Here is a 25,388-nt window from a genome sequence, read left to right on the forward strand (position 1 = left end):
TCAGAGCTGCTATTTTGTGAATGCCACAGGAAAATATCAAATAATCTCCTGCTGGCTGATGTACTGGGATTTGAAGGGATTAGTGTTATTATAAAGAGATTTTCTTTTATTAGAGCTACTGACCCAAAATGACTGATTAATACATGCACTGAGTCTTTGTGACAACAATTTTGTCTTGTAGGAAAGTTTAATTACATGCTGGTTTGTCTACTGGTCTGTATCAGTGTTTTTATTTTAAACATTTCATTTCAAAATCTTTGATGGCAAACCCTGAACATTAAGTTTCTTCGGTGTTCCGAATGTTCGTTCAGGCATAAAGTCAAAGAAATGATTATTCAGATTCATCGACGTGGACCTTGAATTTGAAGTGTTTCTCAGCAAATGGGTTTGGGTTTATGTTTATCACTATTTCACTCACAGAAGAGTCTTCTGAGCAGGAAGCGATGATGTTCTCATGGAAAGGGTTCCACTTGATATCCAGCACGTTGCCTTGGTGACCGCAGACCTTTGGGTGGTGAGGGTCGATACGGCCGGACTGCGCAAGAGAGACACAAAAACACACCCATAGCGTCCGTTCCTTACTGAATTCTTAGTTCAGTTTAATTGCATTCACATTGGGATGAATAAAGTATCTATCTATCTATCTATCTATCTATCTATCTATCTATCTATCTATCTATCTAGTTAAGAAACTAATAATAATAATAATAATAATAATAATAAGAAGAAGAAGAAGAAGAAGAAGAAGAAGAAGAGCAAGGCAAGTAAGAAGAAGTTAAGCAGAGCAGCATGAAATAATTGAACTCAGTCCATCTGTCCATATGGCGAGAGCTGATATGAAGCTGCTAGGTGTGGTCAGATGAAGGAGTTTGTCACCCACCCTCTTTCATTGGCACATTAAATGATTTTTTTTTTCCTTTTTCCACCAAGACTTGCTGTGTGCCTCTCTCTAAGTCTTTAATTAATTATTTCAAATGATAACTTTTCATCACACTTACTTTTAAGTATGACTGTGTTTTCATAATTTTCATTTAGTTTCTCTTCTAATCTAATGATCATCATTAACTCATGACAAGTCATTTGCAGTTTTTTAAACAACTGATGCAATTACTTACATTTGTCGTCCCACTTACATCATTAACACATATACATATTGTTTTTTATCATAATAGTATGAATTTTAAAGCTTAAAGCCCCCAGAGTTTGTTTTTCTTCTGCAGTGCACACTAACGTCCATAGTGTGGCGCTACTTCACAACACTCTGAGCTCACCATGCTCAATGTCATGAATGTTTAATTGTGCTTAAGTTCGTTGACCTTCTTTTGAGGTCTTGTGGGATTTGGATGCTAGGTTGTACACACTAAGGTGTTTGCAACACAGGACTGATTATAACCAGCAGAGAAACTAGTAGTTTGTCGGTTAGTTTTCACTAGCAGACATAATTGAACGTGTCTTTGGGATCTGTGTCTGGTTGTGTTTTCATGCAACTTAAAAAAAGTCTCACAAAAGGCAATCACTTGCTGTTCTTCTAATTATTCTCAGATCACCCCATCTTGTCATGTTCACAAAACACAAAATGCCAGTAATTTGTCCCGTTTTTCATTATCATATAAAATTAGCACAAGTACTGCTCAAGGGCACTTTCATTACAGACATATTCACTGAGTAATAACATTAAGATTTGCACTGATTTCCCACTGGGCCTCAGAACCCAATGGGATAGATAAATTAGACAAAAAAATCATAATTGAAAGAAAAGTAGATTATAACAGGTCAAAAATGGTCTGGATTTGGCTTTGGTCGTTTTTATTATATGTATAAAACAGAACTGAGATTACAAAAAAAAAATTCAAATGGCCATCTATGACATAAATATGTTCTCTAATGGCTTATTTTTAAGACTTTCTATTAAGGGCTTTAAGACAATAAAGCCTTATACACAGCTAATGATGTCATCTTGCACCAGCAACAATGGAGCCCCAGAGGAAATGATTTCTCTGCTGAGATGAAGTCAGTCTTAACACAAAAGATCTAAAATATTAAAATTTGATTTTATTCATTTGTTAGATGGAATACAATTTAGAATATCATATAAATGCAATTATTTGGAATAAGATGCTGTAGTGATTGTGTATACAGCGGTCGACTATACTGTATTTTATTAAAACTTCCAGTGAAAGCAGACAACACAAAAACAGACAGTTTTTTTCAGATATTTTTTATAAAACAAATTGATTTTTTACTCTTTATACCACAGAAATGTTGAATTCTCGAATCAGGTGTTGATTTATTTTTTATAGCTTTCTGATAGGACATGTTTAATTAAAAATAATAAAAGTGTCCAGTATTAGTGGGAGAAAAAAATCATAAAAACAAAAACAAACAACAATAAAAACACAACGCCGGTAATAAAGGACGTTTATAGCTGCTATAATGTAAGTGATAACAGGAGCTAGCTTCTTTCATGGATGTTCCATAACATTAAATGTATTATACTATAAAGCTACACTTATAAACTCTTTAATAGTGTGACCTGCCATTCACTAATGGCTGAAAATAAGAATCGGTGGCAAAGCACTGTGATATAATAAACCCCGCCACTGGCTATATAACTGCTTGCTCAATTGTATGTTGCTCTGTACTTATCTAGTCTTTATATTTAACAGAGTTACCATTTTACTAAAGACTCACACAGCAAACAGCTCATCAGGGGGTCCACTGAGCTGAAATGGGGGATGGACGATAGCAGGATGACTGGGGGACAGACAGGATGGGACTGTCTAAGAGGATGCTGGGATTTCCTGTGAGACACCCAGTTACAGGGTGAAGACAAAGAGCCTGGGAGAGAGAGCACCAACATCCCAAATGTGTCTCTGTTGTTTTCTCTTCTCCCTCATGTGACACGTTATTTTGTGCTTTTCATTTTTTCTTACTTTAAGTTTTTATGCACTAAAATAATTTGCTTGCTTTTCTTTCTTTCTTTCTTTCTTTCTTTCTTTCTTTCTTTCTTTCTTTCTTTCTTTCTTTCTTTCTAAAAAAACTGTTCTATCACATCCCTCCTTTTCTTTGTTTTGTCTCAATTAACCGCAAACTTAATTCTTTAAGAATTGAGAAGAGAGGAAGAAGAAGAAGACAGAGACAGTGTCACAGATGTGTTGGCCAGAGACCAGCTTTTCTTCCACACACACACACACACACAGTAAAGAGAACACACACTTAATTTACCCTCACAGCAGTCTGAGAATTCAGTCAACACCCCATACTATGGGTCGTACTACAGATTACAAGGAAAATCTACATGATTACTGTAATTACAGTAGGACAATGAGTCTAGACTTATAACTTGTCAGCTTTGCCAACAAAGCAGCTGCTGTTTTTTTTAAAAAAAATTTATTTTATTTTTTTTTTTTTATGAGTTACAGTTATTCTTATATGATCATGGTTTTATTAAGGTTATGAGATTTCAAGAAATTCAATATGCACGTTGATTTTTCCCCAGAAGCTGATTATTCAACATAAACATACAGCATACACCAATGATTAGTTTTGTAAATTTGAGCAAACAACTGAAAAAAAAAAACCTGCCTCTCTCTTAATCAAGGGCAACATTAATTGTAATAACTAACAAACATATTCCCAAATAAATTTTCACCAGTAAAACAAAATGTGACTCATTAGCGCCCACTTACATTGGTTTAAATAACAACAAACAAACAAAAAACTGGATTTTTATATTATGAATACAAATTAATTCTTGATAAAGCATTATTTTAAAAAGATTTTTATATCTCAGGGCATATAGTAGGTGTGTTACTGGTGTGTAGCTAGGAGTAAAACTGTGCTGAGATTTCTGGTGTGAACTATTTGCAGAAAACTAGAGATTGAGAACAGCTGGGAAATGAGTTTGCAGTGATGAATCATGTGACAGATCAAGTGATAATACCTTGGTGAATGTTTTTTTTGTTTGTTTGTTTAATTAGCATGCACTAAACATTTGAATAATAAAACTATACAAATTTACACAAGATTTTACAAAAGAAATCTGCCTCCAGCAGGGCACAGAATTTCTGGGAATAACAGGCCATAGAAAGCGGAGAAAACCTTTCCAGGGGACAGTGATAGTCCAACAGTTTGGCCAGCTCAATCTGTGTTATAACATTAGGCCAAGCTGGATTTTTCAGCAAGGATTCAGCATTTTTCAGCAAGGATACTGTATAGCATGAATGCAAACTTATGACTCTTTTCATTGTACTGAAAGTTAATAATCCATTAAACTTGACATTCTCATTACAAATGTAATTAATGTGGATATAAATCTGTAAATATCTAACCGTAACATGTTATACGTTCTTGTATTAGCTAGCCATTGAGTTTCTAGCAGTGTAAAGGGCACTTTGTTAGCCATCCTTTTGTATTCATTTTCCACATAGCTTGTGTAAAGTGTGCTTGCTTGCGAGTAACATATAATGCTAGCTAGCTAGTTGCTAAGAACATTCCATTTAATAAGTATTAAAAGCTATTGTCAGTCTTTAGTTTTGTGAGGCACACAGCTGTGTTGATTTATGTTATAAAATCTGCCCTTTCCCTTAATATAATAAGTATTGTATTAAGCAATTACTTTAGTATATGTCCAACATGTAGCATTTCCATCTTTATGTGTGGAAAGCCCTTGCGATATAAGACCATAAAGCCTGAACAATTTTTCCCTACTTTATAACATCTGTGATAAATACAAAGAGCTAACACGATCCAAGTCTATATAACACTTTTACTGAGATCCAGTCTACAGTAAAGAACAGAGTGTCTATAAACTGGACTGATTCATATTAACCTAGCAGGCCAGATTGTAAATGCCTTTTTGTATTTGAACGATCTATTGCTAACATTAGCAAACACTGTTGAAAAATCCATTTTGGTGTGACAGCACACTAGCAACAAATACACAGGCTGATCTGGACAAGCTGGTAGAACGTCATGACGAGCTGGTAGAAGAGAAGATGTTTTTGAATTTCTGATAACAATGCTACATCATGGACAAGTTATTTTTAAGTAAACAGTAAGGTGGTTAGAAGTCGGGGAATAATTTTCCAGGTGACAGTGATGGTCTACCTGTTTGAACAGTTCAGTCTGTTATAACATTATTCTAAGCTGGACATTTTTTCAGCAATGAAACTGTATTGCATGGCTGCAAACTTATGACTCTTTTGAGGTTAGTTAAAGTTGAGAAACAGTCTCTGCTCTTTCACATTATTTAATTGTCTTTTTTCTCTTTGGCCTCTGATTGCATATGATGTGATGCCCTATGTTTCTTCTAGTTATTCCATTTTCTCTTTGGAGATAAGGGACAAGAGACATCTGAATCAAGATTTTCTTAACTCTTAAATTACCTGGGAAGAAAATAACAGTAGCAAAGGACATTGGTGCCTTTGGTTAATGAATGTATTTAGTACAGTTAGCTTCCTTTGCTAATCTATGAATGAAGCTATTATGAAGCATCACATTTTTCTCCCTGATAAGTTTCTTATCAGAATTAAAAATGGCAGTTGTTGCAAAAGATAACTACAAGTAACACAAGAAATTTGTCTACTACTTGTGTGAAACTAGAGTGAATTATGCACCATTATTATTATTATCTTGAGTTTATCTAATATTTGGGTATTTGGGTTCTTGTAAGGAGTTCCAAGGACTAGCACTCACCCTGAACCCAGTGATCTTTTTTCACCACTATCATGCTCTTGACAGTTAGTGGAAACATGCAGCATGTTTATTATGTATGTCTCATGTAACAGCTTGAAATGCACTTGGATGCTGCATTATTTGTTAAAGTTTTCACTGCCTTCTCATTTAGTTTTCCTCATTAAAGATGGCCTCCCTTTTTTTTTTTTAAAGAAAGAACACTCAAAAGTTCTCTTAACTTTCTAGAAACGGCATTAAAATAATCTGCCCAGAGCTGATACATGTCTCTCTGGTGTACCAGGTTTTGAAAACTGAACAAAAAACATATGTTGTGGACTATTAACCCTAAACCAATCAGGACAATGTGATGTATAGATTGTGCATCTTGTTAACATACAGTAGGAAGCCTCACATCATGCACCACAACATCCAAGGGCTTAAAGGGAGATGAGAAATTCACTGCATTCGACTGACTACACCTGATTTACAATAAATGTAAATTATAAAAGTCTCATAATTTTGTTTGCTTGGCTAAGATTTGTTTGGATTTGAATTTGTAGTGGATTTAATATCCTAAAATTAGGATCTGATAATTAGTGCTAAAAATCTCCACACACAACGCAGTTCCACAAAAATCTCCATAACGTAATGCTTTCTAGTAACCAAAGCAGAGGAGCGCTGTAAGCAGGAAGCAAACAGGAGGCTGGAAAGTTGTGTCACACTTTCTGCTAATTAACACTCTGCTTCTTTCCTCTCAGGCAGATCGACGGTATGTGTGCCTCAGTGGCACATCATGGTGGACTTCAAGCTGGGTGGTGAAATGGTTTAAGACTGATTAAATATGCTCCATATATCCACTTCAAGTCAAGACACCAAAGTTTGGCAGTAAAGCTTGGAGCAAAATTGACATTAGTGTGATGGAAAATGTGGAGATTGATTTTGATTTTGCACTTTTCCCTGGTCTGGACTTACTGTCGGGATTTACAGTCTGTATGCAAGACTGTTGCAGTGCGATTAGCATGGTTTTTAATCAATATTTACTTGGGAAGTCCCTTTACTTCTAAATACTTGGTGTCTTTCAGGGTATCCAAAACTAAATGTGATCCAAAATAAAGCTGAGTTTAATAGGACTCAACAATAAAAATGTTTTCAGTCAGTTTAGTCCATTGTCAATACACAAAAATATCCCATAAGGCCAAAAACATCATAATGTCTATTAAGCAAGATGAACATTCGTTATCATTCAACAATAAACAATAATAAATTTACCAATTGCAACAATTTCATTCATTCATCTTCTACCGCTTATCCGAACTACCTCGGGTCACGGGGAGCCTGTGCCTATCTCAGGCGTCATCGGGCATCAAGGCAGGATACACCCTGGACGGAGTGCCAACCCATCGCAGGGCACACACACTCTCATTCACTCACACAACCACACACTAGGGACAATTTTCCAGAGATGCCAATCAACCTACCATGCATGTCTTTGGACCGGGGGAGGAAACCGGAGTACCCGGAGGAAACCCCCGAGGCACGGGGAGAACATGCAAACTCCACACACACAAGGTGGAGGCGGGAATCGAACCCCGACCCTGGAGGTGTGAGGCGAACATGCTAACCACTAAGCCACCGTGCCCCCCCAATTGCAACAATTTTCCAATTTAAATCCCTACTAGGTTTTGCACAATACATTTTTTGTAGTTGAACAGTAATTTTAAGAAGTAGTTTGTTTTTTCAACCAGGCATCTTTTCCATAGTTAACGCAAAAACAAACTTGGATCATTACTATGTTTTTTTATTAGATCTTCAAATTTTACGTATCTTGAATTCTTGTGATCTATCTAATGATCTGTCTAAATCCACAACTATTTTTAGGCTACAGTGTTAACAACAAATCATTTGCAAAAAATGTGTGCAACAATAAATCTGTGTATTTTAATACACTTTAAGGATGTACCAAATCTTAATATCAATGTGTGTGGGTGTCCTGACGGCTCTGCTGAAATAATTGATTCTGGGTATGAAAGTGTGCAGCAAACATGCTTGTGTCCATCAACAGAGACCCTCCTTATAGCTCAAAGAGCATCTCTGAGGTTTTTCTGGGTGATAATGTCTTAGGAGTTTGACCGTCAGTTACTGTGCATTCGCATGGCATGGATTTCATTTCAGTTGAATTTAACTGCAGTAGTTCAGTATTATTATGCTATTATTATGCTATTACTTTTTATGCTTAATGTCTCTATGCCTGCTACTAAACTTCTGATGGTTAAATCATTTTGAATGACATCATCATACATGCCATTTGTCCATTTTTAGGTATTTTTCCCTTCCCTTTTCCTTCTTTTGGCTGTATGATGACAGTCTGGGCATGTAATTTCCATTTCATAATCTGAGCCCTATTCCTGTCACACATGGGACTCTGTTCAGTACTTCTCTGTTCATAAGCAATATTTAATCCATGTGCCTTGTTCACTAATTTAGAATTACCTTCAGAGCTTTTTGACATGTGGTCATTCTCAAGGAAACTATTCAGTCTTGAAAACTCAGCAAGCAAGTTAAAAGTCAGCTCTGGTGTTAGAGACATAACAGATATTTAATAATTTGAGACAAGTTTGTTAGTGCATGCTGACAGAATTCCAGAAAATCCAGCCAGAAATCCACAAGCGTATTTACAAAATTTTTTTAAGTTAGAAATAACCGGTCAGATTATTTGTTGATAATCTAGGATTAAAAAAGAAACCCCAAGAAACCACTGCATTTTATGTTCACTCCTTTTTGTTCTGTAATTATTAATAATAATGGTAATAATGATGGAGTTTTCCAAAATATGTTATTGTGAGACATCTGACTGATACTAGACTTACTTAATGGATTTCTTGAGATTTATAATTGTCCTACTGGTTTCTAAAAGTCTCTGATTAGAAACAAAGCACCAAAGATGCATACTGTAGCATCATACTGTACCTATCTAAAGATTACTGCTGTTGTAACTATAACCATTAACAACTCCATTAATTTATCCCTGGCTCTGTAAGTGAATCAAGCAGGATTAAGCTATCTATCTATCTATCTATCTATCTATCTATCTATCTATCTATCTATCTATCTATCTATCTATCTATCTATCTATCTAGTGAACCACTAGATAGCTTAAAGAAAATTGTTTCATGGGGACCACTAGGCCGGTTGTTAGGGCAGTAGGGATTGGTTTTGGCTTTCAGAAAGAGAGACTGCATATGCTAAATTGGGCAGGATTAATCCCTTATCGATTAACAACGACAAGACAAACAAAATGAAGGTGGTGACACGGGTAATCAAGTCACCCAGGGAACTTCAATTCAATTCACAAAAAAACAAAAACATAAAACTGTTCTGATTGAGTCAAGACTTTTTGACAACAGGACATAAAAATATATATATATATATATATATATATATATATATATACACACAGTTTAAATAAAATTACAAGAGTCAGCTGAAATAAACTACAAAACTAAACAATCTGACAAGAAAAATGTGTTTCATTGTGGGTTTCATTAGGGGTCTTCGGTTTCCTCCTACCTCCCAAAAACTTGCCACTGAATGGATTGTCTTTACTAAAGCCCAGGAGTTCTCGGGATATGCTACAGACCCATAACTAAGATGAATAAGTTACAGAATATGAATAATTGGATTATTGGATTCTGTTCGATTGGATTGTAGGAACTTTACGTGTTTGGGGTATTTCTTCAATTGCCCAACTATAGTAAGAACACGACTTGTATTAAGGACATGACTTCTATTAGAACAGTCTTTAGTCTTTGCCAAAGAGATCATTCACTAATGAAAGAATTACATAAAATCTATTTTAACAATAATAGTTCTACTCAGAATAATTATTCTTTTGTATATTCAGGTTATAAAGAGTCTGAAGAAAAGATTGCAGCCTCAAATAAAGCAAATAACAGTCAAAAGAGGGAGAGAATGAAAAAAAATAAAGAAAGAAAAAAAAGAAGAGAATCAGAGACTGGATTTAACAACTGGGCAAGAGATTAGTCACAACTCCTGTGGAGCCTCCTAATAAGACCTAAACGGAACTCAGACAGCAACACTGCTCTCACCATACCATCTTCTAGCTAAAGGCCTGAGAACCCAGCCGATGGTAGACGCCCTGCAGAATAAGCTCATTGATGGGACAAAGCCCCAGAAGAGACGTCCCGCTGCACCACACATCGGCTATGTGACTTTGAGCGCTTGTCACAAAAGTGCCATTGATAGTTTGGATTGAGAGCATGACCCGATGGCCACTGTAGCGTGACCGGATACAGGACCATGGAGAAAACAGTGCAAGATGGATGGAGAGAGACTACAATCAGGATCATACTGTCATCTGTAAATGGCCTGTTGTTGATCTTTGTCTCTTTGAAGACATGAATATACATGCTCAGTTTATACTTTGATCACGTTTGGCTGATCACGCTGAGTTATTCTATTATGATCACAAGGTCCCGGATATATAAATAGTACTCGGTTGGGCTGTTTTACTTTTGTCCCCATGACAGCTGTAGAATTAGTCTGAAAATCTAAGCAGCATGTCTAAAATAAATGTTGCATCTCAAAGCTTTCTGAAGTTCTTTAAATAGAGCTCTGTGTTCTCTCAGCCTTAATTACAAAGCTCATTCTGTCCATAATCTCTGTGCTCTGTTTGTCTTTCTTGCCACAAAAAGAAGGCCAAAAGGTTATTTAGGTCTAATTTGACCCATTGCAAAGGCAGAGATTACTGCAATAGACATTGTCAGTCTTTTTGCTCAGACTGAGGAATTTTCTTCTGCTGGAAGATTTAAGCTCTGGATCTGGACTGAGCATGTACCTTCAGACTTCGTTCATGAATAATATTATTGATATGTAATCATTAAGCACTTTATCTTGGTCAGGGTTGCAGTGGATCCAGAGCCTGGGTGGCAATGGCAACTGGGCATGAGGCTGAAATACACTCTTGCTGGGACACCAGTCCATCACGGGGCACTATTCACATATACACACATACACACACTCATTCACATGTAATGTGAGGTGGAAGAAAACCAGAGAACCCATGCAAATAAATAGGGAAAACATGTAAAGCTTTGCATAGACAGTAATCTGAGTTCAGGGTCAAAATGTTGAGCTTGTTTTTTTCTACGGTATTGTCAGTATAGTGGTAGCCTCAAAGGTAGAAAACATAACCATAATACACCACTGATGTAGTGTTGAAGAGGTATTTAGAAGTGCACAGTTCTCATTTTTAGGAGAAATCTGCACCATTCTGATCTGTTAAATCCTCATAGTAACCTCTTGTGTTATAGGTTAGGGTAACCTCTTGTGTTAGACTCTTGTGTTAGAAAACTGCTAAAAAATATTCTGAGATTAAAGTACATCTGTTTCCCAGGCCAGTGTTGGCCCAAATACTGATACCCGGATGACATATCAGTACAGGCCCAATTACACTGTTTGTTCTGTGGGGTTAAATCCACTCTTAAGATGTTTAGAGATTTTGCGTTGAATCATACACTCAGATTGTCCTTTTTATAGAGGATTTCAATTAGAACCCCCTTAAAAAGACTAGAACCATTTTCTATCAATAGACCCTTTTTTATTAGGACTTTTTATTAAATGTAAGGAATTTTTAAAGGACAAGCTCTATTGAGGAGAAAATATTGAAACCATTTTTTTGTTTCCTAGAGTGTTCTTAAACATTTTTGCCTCAATAATAAACTGTAAAATGTTTTTCTATCACAATTATCCTTGCACTTAATGAATCTTTGAGCACACATAAGATCACAATAAGATAACACAAACACTATGTTTATATAGCATCATTCAAAAGAAACATTTCTGTTCTGGCATTCATATATGGATGGATGGATATATATATATATATATATATATATATATATATATATATATATATATATATATATATATATATATATATGGGGATAAATACATACACATTTAAATATATTTAATATTAATCTTGAATTTTGTATTCTATTAATCTTTATATTATTCTTTATATTAACCTTTTTTCTATGTTTATGTTCTGTAAAGCCGCTTTGAGACAATGTCAATTGTAAAAAGCGCTATACAAATAAACTTGAATTGAATTGAATTAAATATAAGTGTATAGGGTATGGGCTTGAAGGTTCTGTCTAGAACGCTATATGGCACTTGTTTATAACTTTTATATTGGTCTTTATAAAAGATTAGATATTCACAGAACTGTACACGGTAAAGACACCAGTACAGGTTCTTTAGGTTCTCTCCTTCCACAATAATGGCAATATTTACAACAGGATTTATTCAGATTTCTGACGTGCCAAAGAAAACTGCTACAGATCCATTAATCAAATGATTCTTTAGGAAAACATACTATGTTTCTTCTACTGCATCATTTCAGAGAAACTTTTCTCTAAGGTTCTATCTAGTGCCCTATTGGAAAGAGGATTCTAAATAATATTCCTTTATGAAGCTAAAGCACTTAACCATAATCCACAGTATATACTGGATATGTTTGTTTTCATTAAATGGAATGTGGCACCAGATTAAGTCCTGGACCAGACAGAAACCATTTCTGGTACAAGCACATACATCATCTGAACTGTGTTTCAATTTTGCAGACACTTGACTATTATTTGGAGTTTGGAGACAAGTACAACCCACACAATTGTAAGAGGATCTATAAAACCGTTGGTGCTGTAGCTTTTACACTTAAATGTGCCACCAGTTCAGTGTAGTTCTGTGGAGTGATTCAATTCTCCCATTGTGCTGATTTTCATTCACTCCTGACTAGCAGACAAATGCTCATGCAGAAAGCTGATGCCAGCTCAGTGGTAGCTGTTGGTGTTTGAGGTTACCTGAGCGACTGGGATAATGATGAAGGCCCCTCCTCCGGCGCTCTCTGTCACTATGGCCAGGAACTTGCTGTTGACGGCGCAGAAATGGTTGTCATGGACATTCTTGGTGATGGGGATCCCTTCGAAGCAGTGCTCCCTGTTGGCAACTTTGCCATAGACGTTTCGAAACTTGGAGCTTCGGTAGGTCGGGCGCCATGACATCTGCAGAACACAAACAGGAAAGGAGGAGATCAGAAAGGGGTAGAACACTCGTAAATAGTGACTTATTTTAGTTTAGTGCTTTTTTATAGCTTGCCTACATTTGGTAGAAAACTCACAACTGGAAATTGTGTGTTTCTTTAGTTAGATTTTTTATATAAACCAAAATGTAGAATTGTATTAAAATGATATAAAATCAGGTTAATTTTAATAGTTCAGTCCAAGCAATGGAACATACTGAATAACCACATTTGGTTCATATTGTAATGGATTTAATGATTATTATTTAAAACAAGCAATAATTAAACCCCTTATAAGCCAAGCCAAGTGTAAAAATGCAAGGAAAACCAAAAATATGCAGTGTGGAGTTAATCAAGAGCCCTCAATACACATGCATAAACAACAAGGTGTTCAGTGATGTTTTTACCCAAGACAAAATATCTAGTGTTTAGTAACGGATATTTTTAAACACATGTGTTTTTTCCTCCTATTAAATATTGGATTTAAAAAATATGACCCTGGAGTTATATAAAATATAAAAGATGACCCTGGAGTTGTCCTTCATTTTGTATGTTGCATGCACTGAGGTTGGAAATGATATTATTACTAAGGCAAAGGAACCAGAAGCCAGAGCATCTCAAAATTGTAAGGAATTCTATAAATTCTGTGATTACTGTGATTACTTTAGGCATAGAGAATATAAAAATAGTTATAATCACATTTCATTATGTATAATGAAAATAAAAAGAGAGAGACAAACAGAATGTGTGTGTGTGTGTGTGTGTGTGTGTGAGAGAGAGAGAGAGAGAGAGAGAGAAGTACAAGACACAAAACATATATTGATTAGTATGTAGTATCTAAATGTTTAAACAGCATGCCTAATGGACAGTACAAACCATTAGCTTACATTATTAACACTTTTTAAGTAAATAAATGTTTCTTCCATTACACTGCAGTTTAAATTAAAATTACTATTAGTAGTATTACTGATACAGCTATTAAAACTAGTAGAAATCAAAATGTAAATCAGTATTTAAATACAAAATTCCTCCAAAACATGCCTGAAGGAGCGCTTCATATTGATCAATTAAATATTTGCCTCTTTCACCTTATGTAATCATATTCACTAAGGTGTAAAATGTTTATTATTTAAACATTAGGATTTGTTTATAATCCTATAAAAATAGGATTATTTTTACTTGCACACATTAGATTATTACACACTATTAGAATATTTAACAATTTGATGATGTTTTTGCCCAGGATTAGCCAAATCAGCCAACTGTTATATTAATTCCACAAAGGTTTCAAGCCTTTTTCAGCCCTGTGATGCTAAAAAACCTTTAAAGCTTACTGCCATTCTTACAGAACACTTACAGTATATAGGCTCCCAAAACATACCCAGTGCCAGAAAACCCATGTGTAAGCAGGATTTCTCCCCTAATGAGGGAGACTGAGACTTTTCTGCTTAAAACCACACACAATTGGCCCAGACTAAAAAACAGAACAAGAGGAAGTGGCAGTGATTTATCATCTCAGTTTGTCCCTGTTTGCCTTCACAAGGATGAAATCATTCATGATTACAGGTAGAAATGGCATGTGTGTGTGTGTGTGTGTGTGTGGGCCACACACACTTGAGCTCTGCTATTAATTCGGCAGTAACATGTGAGTTAGTGTGCAAAAGAGGGGGCGGCTAATTATTTGGTTCTCTGCAGAGGAGACAGAAGAGTCAGACACATTAATCTGCAAAGTACAAGACATTTGGGCTTTCCTTCTCTCTTTCTCTTTACTGTGTGTGTGTGTGTGTGTGTGTGTGTGTGTGTGTGTGTGTGTGTGTGTGTGTGTGTGTGTGTCTGTCTGTCTGTCTGTCTGTCTATTGGTGGGGACTGCACTGATTAAATATCTGACAATTTTGTCCCTGTGGGACATTTGGCTGTACCCTATAAATAAAATTAAAATAATTAATAGAAAGAAAGAAAGAAAGAAAGAAAGAAAGAAAGAAAGAAAGAAAGAAAGGTTGTCGAGGTAGCTATAATAATAATGTCAGATTAAGGTCTTCACAAGGATAGTTATACAAATGTGTGAGTGTGTGTCATGAGAACTGACCTACAAGATACAACACAATGTGTTCCTGTATATTAGTAAATGATCAACATCCAAAAAAGGCCTTGAGTTATAGAGAAGCATCCTGCTTACAAAGCTATCCATTCATGTGTTATCATAGACGTTCACTCAAACATTCCTCACACACACACACACACTCACACACACACACACACACACTACCCTGCAGTCAAATATCCTGTTCATGATCAGTTACTTCCCTGTAACCACAGTCACAATATGAAGTCTCCATGAATAAACCACTGCATAGGTGGTATTACAGAAAACATTTCTTAACTGCTGAATGGATCATTATCATTGTTCCAGTATCTTACCTTTCAGCTGCTTGTCTATAATCTTGAAGCTGTGCCTCACAGAAGGAAAACTACCCTGTATCCCCTCCAGATCTTCAAGACCATCCAGTAAGACGGCCTATTGCTTCTCACTGGTTTCCGTCTTCCTCTTTCCTCCCAGGCTTCTCCTCCTGCACCCACCCTCTCTCCCTCCCATCCTCACTCTTTTCCTCCCTCCCTTTGTTACAGCTCCAGCTGCAGTACTACTGTACTGACTAAATATTGCAGGATTTTCTTTACACTTTATTAAATATTACTTTGCTTTGGAAGCACTAACCCTGGATTTCAATAAGTGGTGCGCTGGGGCAGTCTTGACTTAAAATTTCATAGAAAGCATTTTCAAAGTCCTTGTTATTGAGAATACACCTTAATGTTTCTCTTTTACAGTCAAACTTAAGAGATTTTCTATTAGCCAAGATTTTTGGCTAATAGATATTTTATAATGGAGTGGAGGATCTGTTGATATTTCATTCTAGATCAAACATCACAAATTTTCTCATAAATTGAAGTTAGAGTTTTTATTATTATAATAGATCATTTATTCTTAAGACTTTATCACTTTATTACAATATTATTTTAGAAATATCATGGACAATGCTGAAAAAGAAAAAAAAAAAGATCTGGACTACAATACAGCACAACAAACAGCACAACAAAACGAAACTCATTTTGAAAAAGAGAGAGAGAAAATAACAGCAAACATATCGAGATTGAGATTTTTCCCTCAAAGGAACGGTACAAGAAGTAATAAAGAAATCCGAGATGGAAATATTTTCAGCTTTTCAACCAGCCCAGTAATCTTAAATTAGAGTTTTTGTGCTTCATCCTGTGGGAAATTAGGGCAGTTAAATCACTGTATGCTACACAATCTTTTTAAGGAAAGAGAAATTTAATACTTAAGTGTGTAATGAAGGTATGACAGTTTCACTTAGCAAACCCACATGCGGTTTTCTGTTGTACCAAACCTGATTTTACAGAATATTCAAGGGTCAATTCAACATAACCTCTTACACTCTCAGAAACTGTCAACTCCAGACATATGTTTTATCTGTTAGTTGTACTGCAGTTACTGAATAATTCATAGACGTTACTAAATAACATGCTTTAAGATGAAGAACCAAATAATAAGAGAAGGTCAACAGGTTAAAGTGTAACTTGGCCCCTGACCAAAAAAAATAAAATCCTGTTTTATTAATTTAAAATTAATTAAGATTTATTAATTTAAAATAATTTAGTTTGCATGGTGCCATAAGGCCAGTATTGGGTTCACAAGGCATTAATTTCCTCCCTTTTTCAAATAATAGGCTAATCATATTCCCTGGGGAAATTTTTAATCTATATATCCGTACCACTTATCCTGGACAAGGTTCCAACCTGTGGTAGGGCACAAACACACACACACACACACACACACACACACACACACACATTCACATTCACACACTTTGGACAATTTAGAGATGGCAATCATCCTGCAGCACATGCCTTTGCACTGAGAGAGGAAAACAGAGTACATGGAGGAGAGCATGTGGATTTGAACCGTAAGCCGTAAAGCATTTGAACATTTGAAAGCTCATTCTTATTTCTGAGTGTATTACAGAAAGATATATATTTTCGAACTCATAACCTTCCGATCAGTAGACCAACACCTTAACCACTAAGCTACCACATAGCACAAAAACGAACTTGGGTTTCCTGCAGGACGGCATGAGCACACACAGTACAGAGAACAGAACCGACTGAGCGTTGCAAACCTGTGATGCCTCAGTTTTCCGCATTAAGAATAAACACACTAACCCTTTCTGGATCATTCAGGGCTCCGGATAGACATCTCTGCAGTATTGATTAAGAATTCCCAGCAGACAGTAGGAATAATATATGCTTCCTTTCAACCTTGGCATAGGTTATGCTGATGAGTGCACAAGAATATATATATAATATGATAAAGCAGGTGTGTATACACAGGTGGGTACATTATTGTGTAAATCTCATGCACCATTTTTAAAGATGAGAAAAATGTTTGACTCCACATGTGTGCTAACTGTGGGCCAAAACATTCCAGAGAATTTACTTGGTTTATTTGTTTTTCCACATTTCGCCTGCAGTCAGTGTTCCTATGCTGTTTTCTCTCCTTTGTCTTCACTCTCTCTCTCTCTCTCTCTCTGTCTCTCTCTCTCTCTCAGCCGGACAGTGTAATGACCCTAAGCTAAGCAGTAAAAGGGTTCATTTTCACAAGAAATGCTCTGAGAATACCAAATCTCCATGTTTGTTATGTTATCTCCATCACCTATATGTTATTAATATCTTGGATTCCATCATTATGCAAACCTTCCATGCAAACCTTCAACCAGTTACAAAACTAAACACCACCCTAAAGTCCTGCTTGATCACTGAAACACAAACAAACAGATCTTTCTTGCTGTGAAAATACTTTGTGCTCTTGGTTGCAGTATGGACAACCCCAAAAATTTCTCTTTTGATGAACCCTTGAAACACAGAGCTAATTTACTCTTGCCCAGGCTGGCTGCCAGATCCTGTAATCATTCATGAACATGTCATAAAAATGACTGGATCTCTGAAAGCACTGAAAGTAAATCTTTTTCATACAGTGCCATTCAAATTCAAGAGAGGAAGCATGTGTACTGAGTCTTTGGAACGGAAAACTAAAAGTGACTGAAAAGCCTACATTAGGCTGCAATCGGCCCCTTGCGATGCCACTGTTCAGGGCTTTTGTAAAGACCTCAGGGTCCCAGCTGTGGATCCCTATTTTCCCCTTAAGGATGGAGAGGCTCCGGAGATGGTGTTCCCTCTCAGCATGTGATAACTAACATAGATCCAGTGTTCTGGCTGTTTTGGCAGCTTTTGTTCCAGCGGTGACCCTGAGCTACTCTCTCATGCTCAGCTACAGCTGGGAGAGAGCCAGATAACACAGTGCCCACTGACATTTTGTGCTTTGGGGATTGTGCTCTCTATTGATAGCTGACACTGCCATACCACACGCAATCTAAGCATTTCTAATGCATTTGACAATTGCCCTTATCCATAGCAACTTACATTTTTATCTAAAAATACAACTGAGCAATTGAAATCTAAGGGTCTTGCTCAGAGTTCCAGCTTGTTGCACCTGGGAATCAAACTCACAACCTTCCAATTGGTAACCCAGTGCCTTAACCAGTAAGCTACCACATCCCACATGCCACTGGGAGACACTAACACAAAGGCTGTACCAGGAACCCATGCCGCAAACTCAACCATAACTGGGACAGTTATAAGAACTATAAGAACAGACATAAGTAAGTATGTACTAAAGTACTAATTAATAAGTATTAATAAGTACTAAAGGAAGTGGCACCAAAACAAGAAACACACACACGCACACACACACACACACACACACACACACACACACACACACACACACACACACACACACACACACACACACACACTAGGCACTATCCAATCAGAAACCAGTCACATAATCGCATAGAGACTCAGACAGGGTTTAACATACAGAACCATATCAGTTGTAAGAACAGAATAGAGAAAGGGTAATTATGATATAATGACCAGACCAGGCAATTACAAAAAAGATAAAATGCAGATATACAAATCAAACAGTAGCTTTCAGGGTGAACTTGATTCCCTTAAAAGAAAAAGAAAAAAAAGAAAATGTCATCTGCCTTTTCCAATGCCTAAATGTTTTGTGCTAGATTTACTTCTTTTTGTATGATTTATGTTGCTGGGCTGCAAATCTTGCTGAGACCTGGCAATGGTGGACCCATGAAAGTTCCAAAGATAATGAAAGAGGATGACAATGTACTCATATAAGGAGTAATAAATGATGCTGATTTATTAAAAAAATGATTTCAGCTATTAACACTGCTATTTTGAAGTCCCAATACATTCTCATGTATCTATGCTACTAATATAATCTCTCTCTCTCTCTCTCTCTCTCTCTCTCTCTCTCTCTCACACTCAGTGAATTGCAAGCTCAAGAGGTGTGTAAATTCCTCACTCACTCTCCAACTCCTATCTTGTTCCTGAAAGCCACAGGGACTTAGAGACAGACTCAGTTCAATAAACTGAGACATGGTTCCAAGATGAGTGGAATTCATTGTGTAAATGTATATTCCTGGACATAAAATGGTTTAGTGTGTGATAACAAATATGTAAGAATACCAATTCAGGCCTTGGAGAGATGGGCAAATAATATAAAGGCAACAAAATAGAGCTTTTTAAAATAGTGTTACATGTCTGAACTATATCAGTACAGGTTAATTCATTATGTTATGTATTACTGCAGGACATAAGTGAACCAGCTGTTATAACTTTCTGTGAAGAATTGGCAAGAGTTTAACATATCTGCAAATTCATTAGAGCTTTGTCTTCTAGCAAAAAACAGATGATGAATAATAAAGGACAGTAGCAATTATATCCAAACTTTTTAACATCTACTATCGTAGTAGGAATCCAGACTACTGATATCTAAATCACGGATGAAGGTGATCAGTTTTCTTGTGCAGGAGGTAAGTTACATACAGTACATGACAAAACCTGTGTTAAAATAATGATGAAGAAGATGAGATGATTCATTTTCCTGATGCTCATGTTGAAAGGATAATTCAGATTAGATATAATCTGATCTAATATTCTTCATATATATCATATCGCTAAATATACTGTATATTGTAGAAAAGAGACCAGTCACATCTGAGATTAATTGAGGATTTTGTTCACAGGAAAATTTAGCCACAGAAACTGCATGACTCAGAATGGCTGAGCGGTCTAAGGTGCCACACTCATGGCTTGTTAACTTCTAGGTTGCTGGGTGATCTCTTATTTATGGGATTTGGTAGCCTAGTGGTTAAGGTGTTGGGCTACCAATCGGATGATTGTGAGTTTGATCCTAGGTCCACCAAGCTGCCACTGCTGGGTCCCTGAGCAAGACCCTTAACCCTCAATTGCTCAGGTGTATTACAAAAAAATTAGATAATGTAAGTCGCTCTGGATAAAAGCGTCTGCCAAATGCTGGAAATAGAAATGACATGATAAAGTTCCTACTTAATGTCAAGGATGATGTATATCATAATGCAAATGGAGACATACTTAAAACCTAGTTGTGTCTAACTGTGAGAATGTTACCATTAGCCATTGTAGATAGCAGGAGGACATAGCAATGTTTCTAAGTCACATATTCATGTAAATTCACAAATATTTAGTGAACTGAAATGTGTAGGTATTCCTGGGTCATGTGAATAGTTTCTGTGGCATTCATAAGAAATGACACTATGTATTATTCCATATTAATTACTTTGCCATACAGTGGCCCTATTTTGTGTCCCATCGCAACCAGACTCACGGGTTCAGGATAAAAGTCTGACTAGAGATGAATGAATGAATGAATGAATGAATGATTTTTTTTAATACAGCTAAAACATGATTTATACAATCTTTCATTTAGCATGACTGAAAATAAAAAAGTCATTACATTTATCACAAGAAAATAATAAAGAAATAAAACGGGTTCTCGACAAGTCTGAGCGAACAACCCTTCGTAGGAAAATCACAAGTTTGAATCCTAATGATGACACAGACAGGCATAGGACTGAATAATTGGCTATGCTACCTTAGGTGAGAAGGATGGCATCAGGTTCCTCTCTATCCTTCAGTGTAACAGTATAATCCCTGTATACACAATAAACCTGTTAGTGTTTTATCTCAGGCAGGTCAGCTGCACTATAGTGTAAAAAAATTGTGTAAAAAGTGTCAATGATAAACCACATTGTTAGCCATTTCCTTTCTAGACTGACTGATAGTAGAGTGATTGATTTACAATGATCTATTAGTTGTGAATTTAAAGGGGGAGAGGATTTGGACTGACTTCATGGGGAATTATTGGGAGAGAGAGAGAGAGAGAGAGAAAACTATCCTGAGCAATTCTGTATTCATTTCATTATATATGAAATTGCAATGTATCCATCCATTAACAAGGCAATTTAACACTCTTCGACCAGACAAAGGAGGAAAAAGCAGGTGTCCTTGAGTTATCAAAAGCCTGAGAGATAAACAATGAAGGGAAAAAAATGCAGAATGTTATAGAAGGAGGTGTGTGGCAGATGGTCAAGGTCACGCACTTGAAGGAGGAGATCCTCCCTATTGAAATCCCCCTCCTGCTCATTTGTCTCTCTTCAGACTGTCAGTCATCTACACCTAGAAAGCTGCGTGCTCTCACATCGGGTTGTCTCACTTTCTCCTTAGTATGACTGCTTAATTAGATTTTATTATCCTTACAATATGAACATAATGAGACAAATGAGCAAAGCCTGTGACACATAATGAAGCACGAAACTGTAATTACATTAAATTTAAGTATATTTCTTTAACTGGTTCTGAAAATATGGGAATAGTGCAGTTCAATTTATCAAATATAGCATCATGGGAATGTGTTTCTGTTCTGAAGCTTAATTTCACAAATTACAATGGCTTTAGTATTTAGAATTCATTGTTTTTCTGTTTTGGGTTCAATCTAAACAATTTTTTTTTCTGGCAAAGATACATGGTACTGTAGAGCTTGTAAACTAACAAAATGGACACTAACAAAATTACACTGTTGCCAGTGATTCATAAAAAAAATTATGAAATAGAATAAAAACACGGTTCATATTGCGAGCAAAAATGGTGGTGACCTCTATCAGCATTTCAGTATAAAGTGGACTATCTAGCTAGTTAGAGCTAGGTTTTTATGTGATATAATGCTTTGAAATTATTTTTAAATAATGCCATAATTAATATATATGGACTGTAAAAATCATGGGTTAAAAATAAAGAGACAGCACATGTAGGGTTTGTCTGTCATAGGGATTTACTGCAACAAACGTTTAAATGAATTTCACAAAGAAATCATTTGTGTTTGCACCATACTATAGTACCAGAGATATGCCTGATGTTTACAGTAGCCAAAGCTACCTGTCGTGTAACTGTAGTTGATGCAGATTTTGTTTTGAACGAAAAATTTACGATACAGAAAGCACAGACTTAAGAAAGAAGATGGGAACGGACTTGAAAGTGCAACATGATGGCGGCCGACAACGAGCTAGACAAAATATGAGGGTGTAATACAGGACTTAATACTTGTGTTCATTTACCAAAACTTGACACAGATGCAAATGGTCATGTGACATGGTTCGGTGAGGAGTAGTGACTGATGGGAAGCGTATTCAATCTTGCGCCAATTTCAGTAAACACTGACAGTGCCAGAAAGTCCAGAATGCTCTTAATCATTCATTTAATTCTATTTTTAATATTGTGACAGAATGGGTATAATCAAATGGAATGTATAATCTAGATGTGGAAATTTTAAGAAATTTAAATCATTTTTAGATAAATAACATTTTAAATAGAAATCATTTCTTTTTCATTTTCAGGTGTATGTTTTTTGTATACGTGATGTACGCCGATAACGTTAGTGAGCATTAGCGTGAGTAATGAGCTGGGCGTGCGTAATGAGCTGGGTAACAGATGGACTAATGGGGATTACCGTCTGTGTGAGTGTGCTGTGGATGAGGGAGGGAGATGAAGGGACAAAGATATGACGTGAGAGAGGAAGTGGAGGTAATTGTGAGTAATAGGTAAAGGGATAGGGTGTTTGGATGAGCCACATAACCATCATAGTGTCAGATAGACCACATCATGCTAATACTGAGACTCAGACCTGTCAATCAATCAAGTTTAAAGATAATACAGCCATGTTAATAATTTGATTAGATGATACAACATGTTATAGTCAATAACCTGATATTATTCTGCAAGTGTCCATATAAATGAAATAAATGAATGCCAATCTCCTGGAAATATAATACTTAATTGTGCAGATGCCCAGATGTATTTAAATGTGTAGTACAATCAGGTAGAGATCGGTGGTTCAGTGCTGTTTTTATCAGTTATTAAAGTCTTGACAGCTTAGCACAGTTTGAGCTGCCAATGGTGCACCACAAGCAACAAAAGACAAGCACCACTCAGAATGAGAACCATCTGGGCAACAGCTCAAGAGGAAAGCTCAGACGTGGCAATTTGCCTGAAAACACCCACCCTCATACTCACACAAACACACACACAAACACACACACACACACACACACACACACACACACACACACACATGGAACACTTGGCAGAATTGGGCTGTTATAAGACCAAACTTATTCTTAGATGCGTTATCTCTGATTTCACGTCCTTAAAATTTCTAGGTAATTTTATTAGTATGCATATGGACTCTAATTCTTATTATACTTTGTTTATCAGCATGAAAGCACCAGAAAAATCAGATACATTGTGCAAAACTAATTAAATCTTTATCTCAGGTATTGCTGGGGAAGTTGAATGAAGATGGACAGACAAACAGACAGACAACTGCTAATATTTTATAGTAAGTAAAATAAAACAACACAAAGTGCTTTATTAAACAGATATTTTATATGTTGATATTTGTTGAAAAATACATTTAAAAGCCAGTGTATCTTGAGAATTCTCTTTTGTTCTGTTTTTTTGAAGGTTCTTTCTAAATGGATTATGGTCTGACTTTTGTGAGGTGGGTGCCTGCTTTTTCTGGTGCTGCATATGAGAACAGGCTGGTTCTCCATGCTGTAGTGAGGAAAGAAGCTTCAGGGCTTCGGCTAACCCTCATACACACCATCTGTCCTGGGACGTCAAGCCAAAGACCACATCTGTTCCTCAAACACACCTTTTCCATTATAAAAGGTTGCATCCCTAGAATTAAACAGAGACTTCAAAAGTCAAGATTGAAAGTTGGTTAGCATCATGAACTGGTGATTGTGTAGATGACCTTTAAGGAATAAATACCTTCATCATTTTATAATGTAGCAGGAATTACAAAAATAAATCACAGCTGAAAGTCAGACCTAAACAGTAAGCTATGAAGGCAGACATGATTAAACACGGTGACAGTGTCATTTTGCCTGTTGTCTTTCTACTTGGATATTTTCCAAGGCTATCAGTCTCTCAGTACAGTATTACTCTTAGCACAGCATACTGTGCCTCACCACACCTACAGCATTAGCACAAGCTTTTTTTTCTCCCTTCAGCAGCTCCCTGTTCGGTGTCACAACAGCAGATCACATGGTCTGCATATTAGATTTGGTACATGTTTTACGTCGGATGCCCTTCCTGACGCAACCCTCTTTTTATCCGGGCTCAGGACTGGCACTGAGAGTTAACTCTTCAGTGGCTGGGTTAGCGCCCACACAGCACTAGCACAAGCTAATGTTTAATAATACAACACAAGCTTTAGGTCTTCGGTAGGCCTAATAATAGATCAGAAGGACATTTACATCCTACTTTTACTTAGTGGATAATGGAATTATTACTTAATGGAATATCAAGTTTAACCCCGGGGTGCCAGACAAACATCTTACCCACTCAACCACAGTGCATTTTTAAATGTTTATAATGAATTTATAGAGAAAATTCTATGCACTGTAGATTTAAAAGGTGATCTTTTTAGACATTCCATCATTTTTTTTCATCATTCCATCCTAAAGCCTTTTGCAGCAGTAGGATTCAATTTGCCTACTTTATATAAAATCACTCTCAGTTATTTCTAGTAACTGCATTATCTTGGTTAAGATTGCAGTGGAACTTATCCTAGAAAAACTGGGTGTGAGATGGGAATTGATTCTGAATGGGATGCTGGTTTATTGCATGGGACTATGCACTCATTCAGACCTGACAGCTCAGAGGATTTAAGGGTAGTGTGGATGCACCCATTGCCTTTTAACCAGTCACATTTAACACTATTAGCTGCTTTATTTGTTTTTATTGGGAAACAGAGTCTTTGAGCCCCATATGGTTGTGTTTACTTGGTGCTAGAAGAGGAGGAGAGGAGATAATTGATTTCTCTTTACTTTGCTGACGTGGCTATAACCATGAAACCGCAGGGCCTACCCGAGTGAGATGAATTTGCTGATGACCTGTTTATGCCATGTCACTATAGTGCAGCTTTGCACTTTTACCGGACTATAAACTGACTTCCTGTCTTTACAAAGACAAGGGTACAGATCTGTATAATCATTACTACTATTCCCAGAGCAGCATTGTTGGTTACTGCATCGTGTAATAGAATTCCTGGGGTAAAATAGAAATTAATATTTAAATTTTA

General features: G+C 36.4%; 1 protein-coding gene across 3 annotated transcripts in view; it reads right to left on the reverse strand.

Moving 5' to 3' along the window:
• coro2ba (coronin, actin binding protein, 2Ba) overlaps positions 1–25,388 on the reverse strand; it is a 46,511-nt gene that overhangs the window by 9,143 nt on the left and 11,980 nt on the right. For 2 of the 3 annotated variants that reach the window (XM_060859735.1, XM_060859736.1), the window contains exons 2-3: positions 12,558–12,758; positions 419–535 (exon numbers count right to left, since the gene is read on the reverse strand). In XM_060859735.1, the coding sequence (XP_060715718.1) occupies positions 419–535; positions 12,558–12,758 (318 nt within the window). Of the gene's footprint in view, positions 1–418; positions 536–12,557; positions 12,759–15,193; positions 15,321–25,388 lie in introns of those variants that run through there. The other variant, XM_060859738.1, reaches the window with a different exon arrangement.

The sequence above is a fragment of the Tachysurus vachellii genome, chromosome 23 (assembly GCF_030014155.1).
Source record: "Tachysurus vachellii isolate PV-2020 chromosome 23, HZAU_Pvac_v1, whole genome shotgun sequence".
Taxonomy (NCBI): Eukaryota; Metazoa; Chordata; class Actinopteri; order Siluriformes; family Bagridae; genus Tachysurus; species Tachysurus vachellii.